Source organism: Xiphophorus maculatus, chromosome 23, assembly GCF_002775205.1.
Source record: "Xiphophorus maculatus strain JP 163 A chromosome 23, X_maculatus-5.0-male, whole genome shotgun sequence".
Lineage (NCBI taxonomy): Eukaryota > Metazoa > Chordata > Actinopteri > Cyprinodontiformes > Poeciliidae > Xiphophorus > Xiphophorus maculatus.
Window position 1 is genome coordinate 15,483,705 of NC_036465.1, and position 17,825 is coordinate 15,501,529.

Here is a 17,825-nt window from a genome sequence, read left to right on the forward strand (position 1 = left end):
AGTTACACCAGGGCCAAAGTACAAATGCTGATAATTGTTTGGCTTTTTTTTCTGTTTTTCAACTAACTACTTCCTTCTTCGTAAATCAGTGCAGCATTTCCCGGTTCAGAGCCAGAGCAGCTCTGAGGCTGCGCGAGAAAAGTTATGATAGAGGATTTATAGAGCAGTGATAATCTCAGGCAGTAAATCAGTGCGTCTCAGCTCACACAAAAACACAGAGGAGCTCAGTTTCCCCAGGTCTCAGCTCAAAGGCTCACGAGCGTCGAGGCGAACTAGCAAGAAACTAGAAGAAACTCGTTGATCTGATGGAGGGCAGACCTCACCCGAGAGTTATCCACAGGAGGAGGGAGACAATCACAGCTTTGCCTCTGTACCACTATGGAAACCTGCTGAAGAAGAATCTCAAAGAGAAGGTAAAATAACCTACACTGCAATTTAGTAGAAGTTTGAAACTGGAGATTTAAACACAGAAACTGTCAATACTGGAGGTATTCATGTATTTGTAAGGTTTTTATTTTTCGGCTGATTCTCTTTGTAACAATTTTTTTTAGCAACCTGATCTTGTTGCCAAGGTCAGACTGTGATTGCTTTATTTTATGGGAGGCTATTTTAAATTAATTTATGAAGTGGATCGATACCTACTGATAGATGCACATTCTTTGAACGATGAGTCTAAAAAAAACTCACTTAAAACTATACTGTTTTCATATATATGTAAATTAACAATCTCAATTAGTTAGCCGGAGATTAAAAAAAAATTCATTGTACTTTAGTCTACCATAAAGACAAGGGTGAGTTTATTGGATTCGGTTCTGTGCAAAGGTTAAGGTTTCATCCACAGCATTAACTCAAAAAGACATTTATGACTTTCAGGATTTCAGGAACTTCTACGGAGAGCTCAGAGGATCAACAGTGTTTCTGTACAACAATGACACACAAGACACAGTAAGGACACAGTCAAAGTTTGTCTTTCATAAAATAATGTGGTCAAATTTAATTGAAAGTATTTTTCATGTGCAAGACCCCAAAATCTGATTCCAAAGAAACTCATCAGAGGGGCAATAAGGAAGTACAGGTCTGTTGATATTTCATCCATTAAACCGCCACGGGACTTTCTGTTTGTTTGTCAGTATTCAGAAAGGCTGGACCTGGGGCTGATAAAGTCCATGGACATGGAGTCTCCTTATAAAAGCAAAGGGCCAAACATTTTCACCTTAAGCTTGCCCCTGGAGGAGGTGCAGTTAAAGGTTTGTGAAACTTCAAACTGACTCAGCATTTATCACAAAAATGGCATTCACTTGATTTTAAAAGCTGGATGATTTGAAAACATACTGTTTAGATTATACATTTGAACTAAGATTTAGCACTGAGAGGTTGAAATGTCATTTAATTTCAATGAGTTTATGCAACTGTGGAAGAGAAACAGGCCCTCTTCATCACAGATCTTCCACCATGCGTAACAGTGGGCCTTTCCATACATATAAGCAGATATATGGAAAGCTTATATATGCCTTCCATATTATTTATTTCACATAAAACTCACGTGCGGTATTTGTTGAAGGAAAGCAATTGGTCTCATCTTACCAACACTTGTGTTGTTTTCTCTGACTCTGCAGATGGATAATCCTGACACAGGAGAGGAATGGAGAGGCTACATTATGACTCTGGTTAATGTAAGTCAAAAATCTGAAAAACAGAAACAAACTCAGGATGAGCATGAGGCTCACAAGCTTGAAAACTCCTGTTTTATTTAGTATTCATTGGAAAATTACTTTTTCAATGTAGGTCAAGTACTCTGTGTCATTAGATAAAGTTAAATTCATTTGTCTTTCCAAACTCCATCATCTAATTTTAAGGGTAAGCCTTACCCAGTCAGTTCAGCTGCAGACAGGCAGCAACTACTCAACTTTGAATCATTAGCAACACATATGAGCAATAAGATTAATACATTCAGCTGATATCATTTTGAACATTACAGAATTATAAATGAGATTTTAAATTTTAGTAGCCTCCTAAATATTGTACGTTTCAGTTCACGTTAATATTTTAAGTAAAGTCTGCATTCAATTTTCCCTCTTATATTTTATGATAAACTATATTGTCTATTGTAAACAGTAATCTGTATTTTATTGCAGAAAGAGATTCCCTCAGACCTTCATATGCTGCCTGGTCAGAAAATGAAGCTGGAGGAGATGCTGGCTCAGGAAAAGAAAAGAAACCCTCAGCTGCAGCGCCCTGCTCTTCCACCCCGACCAGGCTTCCTGCAGACTAAAGATACTCCTGACATGCCTGCGTGAGTTAAACTGAGGAGCTTCTAATACATTGCGTTTGTCTGCATATCCAAACAATGTATCAACTACCCTGGACAATAATATTTGATAATATCTACAGGTTATTTTAAGCAGTTTTAGCCTCTGTCTTCTCTCCTGCATCATTTCTTGGCTCTAATCAGTTCTGTAAGCATCATGTTTCCATCTCAAGACTTTTGTACTGAGAATATGAGTTACCTTCAGTTACATAAATACCTGCTTTCTCACAGGCTTACTTCCTGTAAGACTCAGGTTTCACAAAACTCACAAAACTTAAGAATCACTAAAAAATTACTAGCTTGTTTCACTTGTATAATTGCGGCAATGACCTCCAGAGAAAATCAAACAATTTAGACAAAAAAAGAGCTCTATTCACAGCTCTTTCTAAACTATTTTATTGAGAAAAATAAAATTATTTACTTTAGAAACTTATAGAAGATGTTGATTGTGTCTTTTTGCTTTCTTTGCTCCCTGCAGTTGTTTTTTCGATGTGACCCGACAGGAGGCTGAAAAGCTGCTCAGTGAGAACCCGGAAAATGGGAACATCATCCTCCGCCCGTCCACCATGCCCAAGAACTACGCCCTGACGCTCAGACAAAAGACAGACAGGTTTACTCAGACTTCATCCTTATCTCATTTAGCAGCTCTGATTTCCCCGCAGAACTTTGAAATAAACCAGCTGGCTCTTAAAGTTTATTTTTATAATCCTAGTTTGAAATGTTAAACATACAAAGAAGGGAAACCAAACATTTCAACCAGTTAGACCAATGATAGAAACAACGTTAATCTGCATTCAGAGTAATTATCTTGATGTCCACTGTGTTGCAGAGGGTATGTCCTGAAGAACTACAGGGTGACCTCCACGAGCGCTGGCTTTGTGATCGAACTCGAGACTCCAGTAAGTCTAAAGTATTTGTTTTTATGGTTGAACAGCTCTCCTCACAATCCACAGCCTGAAACTAAAGAAAGAAAATGGTGACATGAAACATAAATGAGAAAGAATAAAAAAAAACTATTCGGATTATTTACTTAAGTAAATATTAATAAAACAATCCATTAATAAAACTATGTAGTTAGATTTAATGTGAAGTAAAAAAAAAAAAAAAACAACAAACTATTTTGCAAACAAAGCAAAGAAGCCAATTCTAACCAAAAAAATTTTTCTCAATGCTTCATTTAATTGATTGTTTTCTAAAGGAAATGCAGTTTTGCACCTTCGCATCCATCCATGTGGAGTCAAAAGTGTTCAGACATTCTGCCTTACTGATGTTAATGGTTTGAAATAATTTAGGCCGAGTATCAAACATGATGACAGCAAATAATTCTGTTGTTTTGGCAAATAACGACTAATTTTAATTGAAGTGCTTAAAGAAAATGACATTGGTGATTTCTCATATGTAATACCGACTGCATATCGGTTTCATGAAAGAACTGTATGTTTAGCTATTATGTAACAAAGGCTGTGAATGAAAGGCCAGATATCATGAGGTCGTCTTGAGATTTAATGGACGTAGGCAGTGCAACCGCACCACTCACTTTAATCAGTTGTGCAACATTGTAAATGATTCATTCCTTGATGGTTACATCAGAACCTAAACGTCAACCGACATCAAAAGCTGCATCGACGTGACGACATGAAGAAGTCAAATCAGTTTCTCCTATAATTTTGTCTCATATTTCTGTCTTAATTTTAGGACACAAACATTGCTCAGTGGTTTTGTATTCATATTCATTTCAATAATAATATTCATAATAATAAGCTCCCATTTCTTTTCACTTTGCTTCCTATCTTGTGATCTTGACCAATTGTTCTTTAGATTTTCTAAATTGGATCAAAAATTGTAATGGCACCATTTGGAGAAAATGCCCTTAATTAACATTAAAAAAAACAAACTATTCTGTCTCTCAAAATCTGTGCAGGTTTGACTGACAAAATGCAAACAAATTGTGTTTTTGACACAGGCTCCAGTTAACAAATGATCGAATGATGCTGGGGAAAAAAAAAGACTTTTTGTGACTTGTCTCATGTCTAGACTAATATCTGGTTCATCTGTTGAGTTCAGGGTGCCTGAAAATTAAAAGGGTCCGAGGGGAACAACTAAACAAACACTACTGAACAGAAATGAGAAATTTCAAAATGATAATACATAAATACATCAAGGCCTGATTAAAAGATTAGATGAAGATCTGGTTCCATGTAAGGACAATATTAGGAAATGAAGGGTGAGTGAGCACATTCAGATTACTGTGTTTTACATAGGAGTTTATGTTATGAACTTTATATTTCAGCAGTTTTATAGTTGATTGCAATATGCTGATTTTTTTTAAATCTTATTTTATTTATTTCAGGGAGATCAGAGGGAAAAGAAGTTGCCATGTTTATGTAGTTACTTTGCTGTGACAGTTGAATCTTAGTCTGGAATATGTTTCTCTGACATCTCATGATAAGTACACCGGTGAAAAATAAATTTAATAAATTTAATAGCTAATTCTTCCCTAATGTTTACTCTGCAGATAACAGTCCACTCACTGAACGATGTACTGAAGTACTTCCTGGAGAAGACAGAGTATCGCCTCCGTCCCTATGTTGTAGCTCAACCCTACGATACTCGGATTGGTGAGGATTAGCACTCCTCTGAGAAACAAATGAGTTCACATTGACATAGATTAACATCTGTTTTTGTTTGACAGTAGTGGCTCCTCCCCCAAAATGTGTCAACATGCCACCACCTGTTGTCCCCAAAGCTCAGGTGGCCCCCATGCAACGATCCCAGGCCAAAGACAAGCATCTTCCACTCATTCCCAGGCCTGATGAGGGAGAATATGTGTTACCAGAAGATCCCATAACGGACGATCAAATGATGAAGAAAGGTAAATACACACTCACACAAATTTACTTGGATCCTGAGTAAAGATGTCTTGAAAAACTACCGTAAAATAGATTTTTTTTTTTTCATTGGTGGAAATGATACCATTTAAGAAAAAATGTTGTTTACAAAATCACCAGTGTGACAGTGATTGGAAACCCTCAATAAGACGGACAGTTAGAGGTGAATAAAACAGGTAACTATTGGAGAACTGTGTCGTAACAACCATTGGACAATATCTGCATAGCAACTGGTTGGACCTTCTCTGTCCATCCAGTTGTCCAAACATGGGGAGTTAGATAAACTGGGATTTTAATTGAACCTATATGTTCTTGTTAGAAAAGATCCAGACAGACCTTTTTTACTACAAACAAATACGGCTTCTTTGATGAGAAACTCAGGAGTATCATGCCCACAGTCAAGTGCGATGGTGGAACTATGATGCTGTGGGCCTGTTTCTCTTTCAAAAGAACTTTGTTAGGGGGTGTGGCATCAGTAAACCTTAAAAGAAAGTCTGGTGGACTTTGAGAATACTGAAAATAGGTGTTCATTGAGTTTTTTTTAACGTGATTCAAAACATTCCTCCATGGCCATATCTGTCCCCAGACCAAACCCTGTATAACACCTACTGGCTAAACAGAAGAGATGAGACAATAAGACAGAAACAAGGAACGAAGAGATTGCACAAATAGAAAAAAAAGTGTTTATTCATGCTCCAACCTTGGGGAATAGATAAAAAAAAATAAATGGCCAACTGCTGATTGTATTTCTGAATATACAGAATTATCCACTGAAAAAAATATGCTCAAATGCAAGGTTACATTTTTCTGAAATGCTCTGTGTGAAATTATGCTTCTGCTATAAAAGAGTTTATTTTACATCATAACTAAAATTCAACTGAATGCATCATCATTGTTTGTGTTAGTAGATCAAATTAATCTCAACGAGTAACACTCTTTTTTTTTTGTCTTAATCAGCTCAGGTGGCTGGTGAGCTCCAGGCAGTTTTACAAATGAGAAAAGAAAATCTCTATGTGGAAGCTGGAACGGACGAAGACTTCGCATACCAGAATGAAGAAGGTGAAAAATTCAAATCAAAAGTCCGGTGGACAACCAACATCCCCATGCCATGAACTTTAACTTTAAGCCTAATATGTGGCTCAAAGAGTACATGTTTTACTGAGCTCTGCCACCAGAATCCCCTTTTTCCTATGGGGATATTAAATGTGTGCAAAAGTTAAATAAAAAATATATGAGTTCTCAGTTAATTATCAGAGGCAGAAGGGTGTGGGAATCTTTGAACTCATTTTTTCCGACACTGTCCAGAGTTAAAAACAGTAAGCAAACATATAAACAGAAGTTTGGGTGATTTATTTCCGAAGAAAGTCACTTTACGCTTGATGACAAAGATTTGCAAGCTACTTGTTTTAAATAAAGGAAGTTGTGCAACTTGATTTTTTTCCAAGTTAGGGAAATTTGGTCAAACACTATAGAAGTCTCCAAGTCACACCTGCAATCCACAGTCAGAAAACCAGTGAAGGAGTAACAATATTTGCTAAAAAGAAATAATCTAAAATTTGGTGCTTCTGAGGTTTTTTCATAGAAACTTTAACTTCACACCAAACTAAGAAAGACTATGTTTGCTTGTGATCAGAGGGTTTTGCACAATTCAGAGGAAGAAAATGTTTGTTTGAGAAGCATGTGTTAATATTCAACTTATTTGTTGTATTTGATCAATGCACTTTATACTGTTTTTCATATCCCTCCATAAAGCTGATAATGTCTGGATTTGATGCTATTTCATTAAGAAAAGCTTCCGGTGTCAAAATGACTAGAAAACTGACAAGCTAACTGTAGAAGACTGAAATAGCAAAGAAAAAAAAGTTATTTTTTTTAAAGAAAATTTCTCAATATAGGGTTTAAGGAAATGTAAATTTTTAAACTTACTGTGTTTTGCACCACCAGCCCTCCATACTTTTGTAGCTTTATCATAAAAAGTATTTCCTGAAATGGTTCCCTTATGTCATGAAGGGATTGTCGGCTAGCAGTACCTACACCGAGCTCAAGGCTATCCAGAATCATATATATATATATATATATATATATATATATATATATGGAGTACATATAATCCATATTTCCTAGCCTACTGTTTGTAGATCATTACCGTTGTTGGCTACTAGTAGCCTGCTAGCAGTAGCCAACTACTGTTAGCTTTGATATTAGCTCCATTATGTTATATCCTCATTTGTCTGTGACTTCTGCCAAATGCATTTATGTAAAATGTGATTTTGTTTCACAACTCACTGTTGACACTACCAAAAAAAAGAGAGAGGAAAAAAATACATTTTCACATGTGACAATAATTTGCCAAAACCATCTTATTGTGAACATCGGCAGATTTTCTGTTTAGAAAGCTGGTAAACTTTCAGTTTTGGCTAAATATTTTCTTTATTGTTATTGTAACAATGTCCAATGTAAAAAAAATAACATAATGAATATGTAAACATGTAAAATATTTTAATGCAAGCTGAAGACAGAATAATAATCCAAGATTATCTTTATTTTTAATTTTTCCACACTTGGGAGTAATCCAACATAAATGCTTAGAAGTTTTTTTTTATTCTATTATGTTTTACTGTATTTTTTGTCAGTGTAGGGGATCATATAAGCTTAAGGATCATTCATGACTCAAAAACAGCAAGACTGTGAAAAATATTCAATAAAAAAAAAGAAAAAAGCTCCCTTTTTGTCATCTCCTTCACTTAAAGTGTACAGCATTTTATTCAGAGTAACTCATTTCGCATTTCCTACATCAGTTCCTTTCAGTCTGTGCATGTTAGCAGCCTTCATGTGACAAAAACAAATAAAATATCTGCAATAATAAATTAATGTCTTGGGATTTAAAAATTAAAACGGAATAAATTAAGTGTGGACCCGTCCTGCCGCAGCATCACTTCTCTGTGAGAGACAGCTGCAGGATCCTCTCCAGCTCCTCCTCTTCCTCCTTACGCTTCCTGGAAACGAAAGACGAACTGGGTTTAACAGTTTTGACAAGTTTTTGTGGATTCAATGTTTTCAGTGTTTATGTAGGAAAGGTTTGACTGGACACATTATTGTCTCTAATATGGGAGCTACACGAACCAAAGAAGGTGTGTTTGTAGAGCTCAGATATGGAAAAACTACAATTTACCCCATCATTTATCAGCTTGTATTAAAAGAAATGTTTACAGAAGTAATCATTTTCATCTTACATCTTTGTGGACAAATGTTGAACAGTTTTTCTTTATAATGCATCTTCAAAACAATCTTAAAGAGGTTTGAAGACATTAAGTCATACAAAACCTTCTTATGGATTACGCACAGCATCAAGCTGGAGTCTGGACTTTTACTGGGCCACTGCAGCACCTTTAGTACATTTTATTGGAGTTTTGCTGCTGTGTTTGAGGATCGTCACTCAGCTGCATCAGCCACTTTGGGTCAAGCTTAAACAGATGTCTACAGCTTTCACTAGCACTTTGGTGTACAGAGGAGTTCATATTAGAGCTGCATGATATTAGAAAAATCTTATGATTGCAATAATATTGGCAAACAGAGCAATGATATTAGCTGTGATATTTGGACATTTTCATGGAAACAGCCGTGTAACACAGTGGTCAACAGAGATGACATGGATATTGTGATGATGTTAATGTACTTGTGATGCAAATTGTCTATGGCCCTCTGTATGCTTTGCATTTTATTTAGCCAATAACATTGTTTCTAAACAGTAATAGAAACTGTTAATGAGATGAAGTTTCATCACCCCAGTGATGGTAATGAACATAAATACAAACAGCACAGCAAATAAATAGCTGCAGGCGCAAAGAAGTGGGTGCTCTGGTGAAGTTTAAGGATGTAGTGCAAGTGAAAAAACACCAAATATGTCTCTTCCTTAAGTGCCCTGCATGCAGACAGCCGTCACTCACTCACAGAAGGCTCAGATCACAATCTGTCAACATGAACGTTTTTGCCTGAGGTGACCGCCAGGCAGCCCCCACCTGTCAATCTCCTCCTGCTCCCTGCACGACAGCTCCATGGCGAGCTGCAGCTGCTCGTCGAAGCTGGACGCCACGCCGAAGGGACCGGAAAGCCTCGGGTTGGTGGCGGCGTTGTAGGAGAGCGGCGAGTTGGAGGCAGGGTCCTGCGGGGACACGGAGGGGGGCAGGCTGGGGTCGGCCGTGTCCTCTCCCTCTCTGCTGGCCAGAGAGATGGAGAGCGACTCCTGGATCGCCCTGAGAGGAGGCAGAAAAAGTTGTCTAAGGCGGTTGTTTTCAGTGTCCTTCTGCTTAAACTCCAGTAGAGGATAAAAGAGAAGTGCTGCTCTCAGGAGGAGAGAGAAAAAGCTAATTACTGAACTCTATTTTAGTATCTTTCCTTAAATTACAGCTCATGCCAGAAGTTCTCCTGAAGAAAAAAAGATTAAGACATCATTAGAATATTAATTCCCACACATTCATGTGTGCAATTTCTTCATCTATTTATTCTCTAAATTACTAATCCATTTAAGAAAAAAAACAACTAATTATTCTCTACTAACAGCGGAGTAAAGCCACAGTTCCAGTAGAGCGATGACTGCAGAGTCAGCAGCAGGTAAAATCCTCTCACCTCTCCAGCTGAGAGTCCTCCTCATACAGCGGAGACTGCGGCCCCGGGCGGCTGTTGGTCAGCGCCTCCCAGATGGTCACCTGGAAATTTAGAAGCAAATGGTTCCTGACTTTAGACAAGAGAAGTGCTTGTTGAGAGTTAAATGATCAGTTAAGAGCAGAATCTACGGTGCTAAAAAGAGCTCTGTGCTTTTCTAAGTCAAGGAGAAAAAGAGATGCAGAGACGCCAGCAAATACAGAAATGTTGCTGCTTCTGCAGAAGCTACACCAGACTGGACCAACAATGCCAAAGACGTAACATTTTTATGCTAAATTATTGGCATTTATAGCTCTAAATATAAGGAGAAAATGTCACAACAATTTTCTGAATTAATTTAATGTCTCAAGTCAACAATAAACTTACTTTTTACTTCACTTAAAACATTGCACATGCCTCTGTCAGTGTTTTTATCCAGTCTTTGGAGTACAGTCAGGCATCTTGAACTTTTGCACATTTTATCATGTATTTCATTTAGCAAAGTAGCAAATTGTTGTGAAGTTGAACTAAAATTATGCAAATGAACATCTGCTCTCAAACAATTTTCTATGGAAACATCCACAGACAAACATCCGTTAGTTGTGCTCTGTAAAATCAGCCTTTTTGAAAAACTATGGAAACAGCAAACATAAGAAGGTAAGCGTTTTATATAACCCAAAATAAATATCTTTGACCTAAATGTCAAAAGCTCAGCATTGTGGAAACATGATGTTGCTACTAAAACATGTTGCAGAGACATCATGCTGTGTCAAAATAATTCTAAGAGGGTAAACAACAACCTTAAAAACTCAGCAAAAAAATCACAAAGGAACTGTTTAGATCCCAGCACAGTTATGAGTTACAACGGCCCAGTCAAAGTCCAGAGCTTAATCCAGGTGGACTTGATATTTAAAAGATGCTTTACATTTGCTAAATGTGTAAAGGTGGTAGAGACAAACAACAAAACAGAGATGGTTCGGCAAAATATTGGTTCAGGGGGCATTAATACCAGTGTCTGTCACATTTTCAGATATTTATATTAAAATATTTAGAAAATTATTTGCAATTTTCCTTTGACTTTACAAGTTTGTGTTACTTTGAGTTTGACTAATACATGAAATCACAGGTTATATAGGAGAAAAGAACTATAAATATCTCCACTGGCATCTACAAATGCTGAGTAATCTTCCTAATTAGTTGTGTTTTCCTAATTTTAACCATAACAAACTCCTCACAAATCCTTATTTACGCTTTTTTTTCTTCTTCTTTTTTTTTTTACAAATAGTTCAGGAATATATGGGGTGTGTCATTAATGTGCACAAAGATAAGGAGGAAATCTCAAGTGACACTGGGAAACATGTAATACCTGCACTCAGTCATACACAAGGCTGCATCACATTACAGCGTAGAACAGCCCAGCTGTTTCAGATCACAAGTCTATAAAAATATTTATTCTAGTAAATGAAACTGCAGAATAAAATCTCCTCCAATATCAACAGCAACATGCTGCACAATAATCATCAGATCTCTGTGCAGAACTTCATAAACATTTGCGATCCACCTTACAGACATTCTTCATGGCCTGTTGGCGGAGCCTCAACTCTTCTTTATGACTCATTTTATTACTGGCATATTTCGCCACATTCTGCTTGTTATAATAAAGCCATCTTTCAATAAATCTACCCGTTTATCTATCCTGTCCAAAGTCTCCCGTCTGTCTCAGCCAAACTGAAGCGCTTTACTCTTGTGCCGGGCTGATTACGGCGCTCGGACCTGATCGCTCTCGGTGCCGGCGTCCAGCAGACTCTGCTGGATGGCGAACTGCAGCAGGTTGTCGTCCTCGTCCCTCAGCGGCTCGCTGCGGCCCGGCCCGAGGGTGGTATAATCTGGAGGGGGCTCGAACACCGAGGGGTCCACCTCGCAATGGAAGTCAGAGGGAAGCTGACCTGAGGAGGAAATGAGATGCGTTTATGATTCAATGCGTTAAAACCCCTTGCAGGCGGGAGGGAGTAGGAGTCCAGCTGTGATTAGCTACATCGGCAATTTTTTTGTGGTGCAAAAATATTGCTCGACACCCCTGGTAAAGAAGTGCAAAAAGATGTCAAATAAATTCATCTTTTACTGTAGTTGAATTATCCAAGGGTAAAATGTAAAAAAATTCAACCACTGATCTGATTACCTTTGAGGGGGGAAAAAGTTCAGAAATTACTTCAATTGTTTTAAGCCAGTTCCACCTGGAGTTTTTCTTTTGTCCCAAAGCTCAGCCTCCAATACAGACCGTCTCATTTAAAGTTTCAGTAGAGCCCAGTAAACTCCACATGTTTCCATTTGTGATGATAGAATAGAAAATGTTCTTCTATCATGTTAATTGCATCTAGTAGTCGGTATGGAGACCAGGCCACCCCAAGATGCCACTCTTTGCTGCAGTCCTCAAACTGAGAGATTAGGAGATTTTGTTTTTAAACACTTAGCATTTTTCTTACTGTTTCTTCTAGAAAGATAAAGTTGGGTCTTTTCGATTTTTAAATTATTGCTCTGACTGTCGATACAAGTTTGGGCAATTAGCAATTTCCCTGTACTAAGTTCCTAACTAATGAAGATCAACTTAGACATACTTTACTTAAATATGTTCTCACGTTTGTCCCATTTTGAAGAGTGGCGAAGACAAATGGGCCTATGTGTTACTTCGAATTTACACCCCAGGGAAACAAAGACCACAGATTAAGAGTTTCTACATACTCATTGAATTTAAAAGTAAGCATAAACTCACTTTATAACAGGTGAGCAAAATGTTTTGTTACAGGCAATTACATTAAAAATATTAAATTATTTTCCACTGAAATGCTCTCAAAATAAAGGTTTGATTTTAATATTTTTCAGTAAACGTGGAGGGTGCTGCTCAGATAAATGTTTTCAGTATTTACTGATTGTGGTGGAGTCGTAGTTACCCTGAGTGCTCTGTAGTTCTCCAGAGTTCTCTGGCGGGTGAACAATCACAGAGCTGACCGGCTCGTCACAGCCACACAGATTACTGAACGTCACTCTGGCATTCAACACGTGAAACAGAGGAATCTCTGAGGGGCAGAAAGAGAAAATATTGAAATGGGAAGGTGCAGCTGAGTGGGTTTCCTTTGGCTGTTAATCTGCTGGATCAAACAACGTTTCCAAACTAAAGCTCCAGGGTTTAAAAAAGCCAAAGTCGCAGAGAAGCTTCCTGCAGAACTGAAACGTCCCATCAGATATGCATGTAATTGCAGCACTCACCTATCTTCACAGGGAAGCCTGGTGGGAGCCGCAGGGTGATAAAGTCCCGCAGTTTAGCAAAGTGAGCGTTTGAGATGGCCATGAGGTCGATGATGGGCGTCACCTGCTCAGCCAGGGACAGAGGGTGTGTCTCACTCAGCCAAAGTGTGGCTTTAAACCTGAAAAAAAAAAGACAATGTAGTGTGATAATGATAATAAACGTGACTGATCTGATGCTGCTCTGCCTTCACCAAACCTCTGCACTTTGCTTGTGAGCTCGACGGGGCGTCCGATGTCCCGGCCATTCAGGTTGAACTCCGGGTTGAAGTATTCCTCGGCTGTGATGGCCGTGGGGTTGTGAGGACTGGCACACTGGGACACGTTGCTCTGACAGGAACACACACACATACAGTGGTAGCGGTGAGTGTGTGTGAAAGGATGAATGAGATAGTGTGTGGGAAAGAACGTGCGCCGCAGAGGCTCCGTTACCCCGTTGTGAGCCGTGTGCTGCTCTGCAATGCCCAGGAAGGACTGAAGGGGAGTCTTTGAGCCTGAGAAAAACAGGCAAAATACCCGCTTTAATCAATACGGCTAGATAGAGGACCATCTACAGTGCAGCCAAACCTCTGCTCTGTTTCCCTCTCAGTTGACTACAAAGTGACACACACATCATGCCTTTTTTTTTTACATAGCAACAAGCCTGAGATGTAAAGAGGAATGAACAGAAATACAGTTTGTTTGTCCAAATAAGTACAAAACAAATATAAAACCATATACACAAATCTAACAAAATACACAAACTGGGAAGTACAGGAATAAAAATAAGTAGTTTAATGTCTCAGCAGCGACATATTCCCCCTACCATTGTTTACTTGACAAGATATCATACAGATAGTTTTTCTGTCCCTGTGAATTTTCTCACCTTTGTTTCTGGACTTGTCTTGGTCTGATAAATGCTCCGTCCTCGAGCGGGTCACCACCTCCACATTGGTGGCACTGTAAACCTGGACACAAACAAAGGAAGCATGGACAACATGTCTTCTCACACTTTTATTAAAGCTCCCAGCAGTAATTGTTAGCATCAGACAAAAATGTCTGGAGTGTTAGTGAAACCTATGAAAACAGATTTTTTTTGTGCAGACAAACTAAAATATAGAAACTGTTTCTTTTACAACCATCAAGAGATTCTCATATAAAAAAAAAGATAATGATTGGACAAAAACAAAACAAAAAAACAATATAGGTTAGTTGTTATGAAACCAGAAGGAACATTTATAAAAAACCTAAACACAAATAAGTATTAAATTATGTAAAAGTGTCCTTTTGCGAGTTTAGTTGCGATCATCTCATCTTTTAGCTCCTCTTAGAAATTGGTCTGGAGTATTTTGGCAGTGGGGAACTCTTCTTCTCCCACACTGCTCTGAAACAAAACAATTGTCAACTTTAAACAGAAATAAGTTCAAACATGTAATTTAGATGAAGCAAAATAAAACCAGTACTTTGTGATAAAACCATCAACGTCGGGCTGGAGCATCAGCCTCCTTACCTTGGCTTCGTAACCGCTGACGACCTCGGTCTTCTCAGAACGCCAGCCCCAGATTCCCGACTTATTCCTGAGACAAATATGAAAAAAACAGGTCAAACTTTAAGTTCGGCTGTCACCAATATTTTCATTTTAACTTTGTGAAAGTAAAAAATGTCGGCAGGAATGTTTGGGTATTCAGTCGTTACCGCTCAAAGGAAATGTTGCGTGTGTTGAGGTGTGTGGAGACGATGGGCGACGTGAGCCTCTGGGCCGTGTTCTCCTGCGACGGCTGCATGGCTGCCAGAAGGGACGGCGCATCACGAGGGGACAGCACAAGTGGCTCCGTATACACCACCTGCTTCTTGTGGTCCACCTCCATCACCACGGCTCCGTCATCTGAGCAGAGAGACGGACATGCTGCGAATCCCCTCTGGTGCCGTTATTCATTTATGCATTTATATCACACACCTCCACCCTTGAAAATATAGCTGCGCCGTCCTTTAAGCCAAGTCATGTGTTCAAAGCCCAGTAGTGTGGTGTCAACACGGAGGCATGAGCCGCTTTTCCAAACCCGGTAGACGTCACTGGGGCAAACCTTAGACACCAAGGGCACTGCGAAAGGGGGGGAGAGAGAGGATGGGGCTTTTTCAAAACATGTGACAGAGAAAGCAAGAAGCACGTAACCAAAGAAGAGGTTATAAAAGAAAATCTTGTTTTATGTTTTCACCAGCGCATCACGTAAATTAATCTGATTAGTCCGAGTAGCACATTTTTCTGGCATTGGTCTCCCTGCTTTCCAAATGCCTCAGACTGAGGAAAGTGTTGCCTAAAAATGTTTAGAAGGTTCCTCCTGCTTTCTCATCATTGATTTTTTTTATCCTCCCCACTTTCTAAAAGGGAGCTGCTGCTTAAACAGGCCAAGGACTTCAGTCATGAGGCAAAGCCTAAAGAGCAAAGACATTTGTAAAACATTTCCATCACTGCCTAAACTAAAAAAACTCTCAGTATGAAGCGGGAGTTTAACTTCAAACTAATTTAAACTAAAACCTTGCAAATCAAAGACACTGTCTCACTTCTGATTAGTCATTTTGATTAGAAATGCATAGATCAGACTTTTTACATGTCAGGTACTCTCTGGCCTGCCAATTCCAATGTTGACCAATTCTGATTTATTTTCTTCAGACTGATGACAGATTAAAAAAAAAGAAGTTTAGCTGTTTTGTTTTATTAGATGGACAAGTTTTGAATGCAACAAAAAACTTAATCACAAGATGACCACCATTCATTTATCACAGTATTTTCTAAATTATTATCTAATTTTAAATCAATATAAAAAGTGCAAAGTTTTAATTTATTTATTGAAGAAAAGAAATTAACTAATTTTTCAATATTCTTTGGAGTGGATCTGATTGGTGTGGCTCTCAAATCAGAGGGAACTAAATCTACCAATTCCAGTCTCTGCTGTGTTAATTGGTGCATGTTTATTTAGAGCTAACAAGTTTTCCCCTCTTTTTCCAAAGGTGTAAATTCAATATTGACACGGTCTGCTGCGGAGGGAGCTGTCCAGCTGCAGTGGTGCTGAAATTTACCTCTGTGTGGGAAATCTGAAATCCACTCACCCCAGCTGGTGAACTCCCACTTCATCTCCACGTAAAAGTCCCGCGCCTGAAGAGACAGGAAACGGATGTTCAGACGGTGATCATCCTCATCTAATGAAGACGCTGAGAGTTTTTGGCAGCATGTTGGAAATATTGTTTAAAATGGAAAAGCCACCCTGGCAGACAGTGTAGAGCTCTCACTTCAGTGGTAGCATCTTAGAAACACACTTTAGAAGAGTGCATTGATTAAGGAGATGAGGAATTGGAGGATAAAGGATGATTTTTACCTGTCTCAGTTTGCTGAGCAGCTCTGGGATGCCCGCCAGTCTCTCTGTAGCTCGTTTAAAGTCTCTGTACTGAAGCACCAGCTGCACCAGCTCTGGGTCCCCGGTGCTCATCGCCTCCTGCAAGACTGAAGCAAATGTCCGGGTGTTTAACTCACAGCAGCCTGGGGACATGAAGTAAAGCAGCAGCAGCCGCGGCAGCTTGAAGCACTCACTGGTCCAGCCCTGTGCGTTGCAGTGCGTCGGGTCCGCAGAGTACCTGAGCAGCACGCGGGTGGACTCCAGGTGACCCAGACAGACAGATAGCTCCAGCGGGGTGCGCCCCCGTGGATCCAGGCGATCCACATCCTGCTGCATGTCCAAAACACACACACACACACAAGCTGTGTCAGCGCACTGCGGCGCGACATAAAATAAAGCGCACCTGTAGAAACCACAGAGACTCACTTCTTTCTTCTGCAGCTCTCGGTCCAGCTCTATGTACTGATTGTTCCAGACGTAAAAATGCAAGGGAAAGGCCTCCTGAGCCATGGCTGACACACTCTTACGAAGACTTTCACAGCCACAAAGATCGCAGTAAAATGGATCGGCACCGCTGGTTAGCTAGCTAGCTTCGGTTTTTTACTTACAAATGTTACACTCTGACAGCAAAAGTTGTGTCACTTAGAAAAAAAAACTGCCACTTGGCAACTCTATTGTAGTAACTAACATGAAGCAGCTAAACTATTAGTGGGCTGAGTCAGGAAGGCTAACTCAGCCCACTAGTTAACTAGCAGCTAGCTGGCTAACCTTAGCTAACTAGCTAACAACATTGTTTTCAGCTTCTGTTTCCCATACTGCGGGATGGACGGGTTTAACCAACAAACAACTCACAGCAGTGTCCTCTCATTTTTTTTAATATACTGTAGCAGTTAAAATAATCCAGTTCAAACCGCCCGATATTAAAGTTAGCTAGCTTGTCCCGGTGCCGATGAGAGCATCCTCCGTTTCCATCGCAGTGTTGTAACCAAAATAAAGCGAGACACGGCCCCTCAGTCCGCTTCCATATCCAGGTCACTCCAGTTCAGAGCCCGACGAGAAGATGCCAGCTGCCGCCAATAACGCATCTGTCCGCCCTGATCCTCCGCGATCAGCTCCGCCACAATCAAGCTCTCGCAAAGCTGCTGCAACGGTTTATTTAGTTTGAAGGGGCTTTGTTTCCAGGTGGCGGAGAGATGCTGCTGGGTGGAGCCGGGAGGCAGGATTTCTGTCATCCAGCGATGCAAATCCGTTAGAGAGTACTTCCTCCGGATTTCTTCCCTTCTTGCTTTTTTTTTTTCATAAAATGTTTCAGATTAA

The 17,825-nt window shown here is 39.4% G+C and overlaps 2 protein-coding genes across 4 annotated transcripts; one reads left to right on the forward strand and one right to left on the reverse strand.

The window, feature by feature from the left end:
* The first annotated feature begins 163 nt into the window (after nt 1–163).
* Nucleotides 164–7,918, forward strand: LOC106699956 (signal-transducing adaptor protein 1-like). 2 transcript variants are annotated; one of them, XM_023328590.1, is made up of 10 exons: nt 164–413; nt 874–945; nt 1,131–1,247; nt 1,617–1,673; nt 2,136–2,293; nt 2,787–2,918; nt 3,138–3,207; nt 4,824–4,926; nt 5,004–5,180; nt 6,154–7,918. In XM_023328590.1, the coding sequence occupies exons 1-10, from the start codon at nt 306–308 to the stop codon at nt 6,306–6,308; spliced, it is 1,149 nt and encodes a 382-aa protein (XP_023184358.1). In that variant the 5' UTR covers nt 164–305; the 3' UTR covers nt 6,309–7,918. The 2 variants fall into 2 exon arrangements, with proteins under 2 accessions (XP_023184358.1, XP_014328300.1); XM_014472814.2 differs by having other exon boundaries at nt 169–413; nt 5,001–5,180.
* On the reverse strand, nt 7,682–17,755 carry ankrd13d (ankyrin repeat domain 13D). Of its 2 annotated transcripts, XM_023328589.1 has the most exons (17): nt 16,935–17,755; nt 16,703–16,838; nt 16,491–16,615; nt 16,225–16,270; nt 15,074–15,217; nt 14,812–15,001; nt 14,627–14,693; nt 14,003–14,084; nt 13,570–13,631; nt 13,337–13,467; nt 13,102–13,259; nt 12,786–12,911; nt 11,611–11,783; nt 9,823–9,902; nt 9,574–9,621; nt 9,216–9,449; nt 7,682–8,192 (listed from the first exon to the last, which is right to left on the reverse strand). In XM_023328589.1, the coding sequence occupies exons 1-17, from the start codon at nt 17,016–17,018 to the stop codon at nt 8,129–8,131; spliced, it is 1,950 nt and encodes a 649-aa protein (XP_023184357.1). In that variant the 5' UTR covers nt 17,019–17,755; the 3' UTR covers nt 7,682–8,128. The 2 variants fall into 2 exon arrangements, with proteins under 2 accessions (XP_023184357.1, XP_005809858.1); XM_005809801.3 differs by lacking the exon at nt 9,574–9,621 and having other exon boundaries at nt 16,935–17,754.
* Nucleotides 17,756–17,825: the final 70 nt, after the last annotated feature.

Bases quoted from the DNA above. Each gene is read 5' to 3' on its own strand.
- ankrd13d (XM_023328589.1), bottom strand. From the start codon at position 17,018: ATGGCTCAGGAGGCCTTTCCCTTGCATTTTTACGTCTGGAACAATCAG. The intron at 12,912-13,101 runs GTGAGTGCTGCA...TCTGCCCCTCAG, and splicing joins AGGCTTCCCTGTGAAGATAG to AGATTCCTCTGTTTCACGTG. The intron at 9,450-9,573 runs GTTCAGTAATTA...GCCTCCTCTCAG, and splicing joins AGGAAAGATACTAAAATAGA to GGCGATCCAGGAGTCGCTCT.
- LOC106699956 (XM_014472814.2), top strand. From the start codon at position 306: ATGGAGGGCAGACCTCACCCGAGAGTTATCCACAGGAGGAGGGAGACA. The intron at 946-1,130 runs GTAAGGACACAG...TTTGTTTGTCAG, and splicing joins ACAATGACACACAAGACACA to TATTCAGAAAGGCTGGACCT. The intron at 2,294-2,786 runs GTGAGTTAAACT...TGCTCCCTGCAG, and splicing joins GATACTCCTGACATGCCTGC to TTGTTTTTTCGATGTGACCC.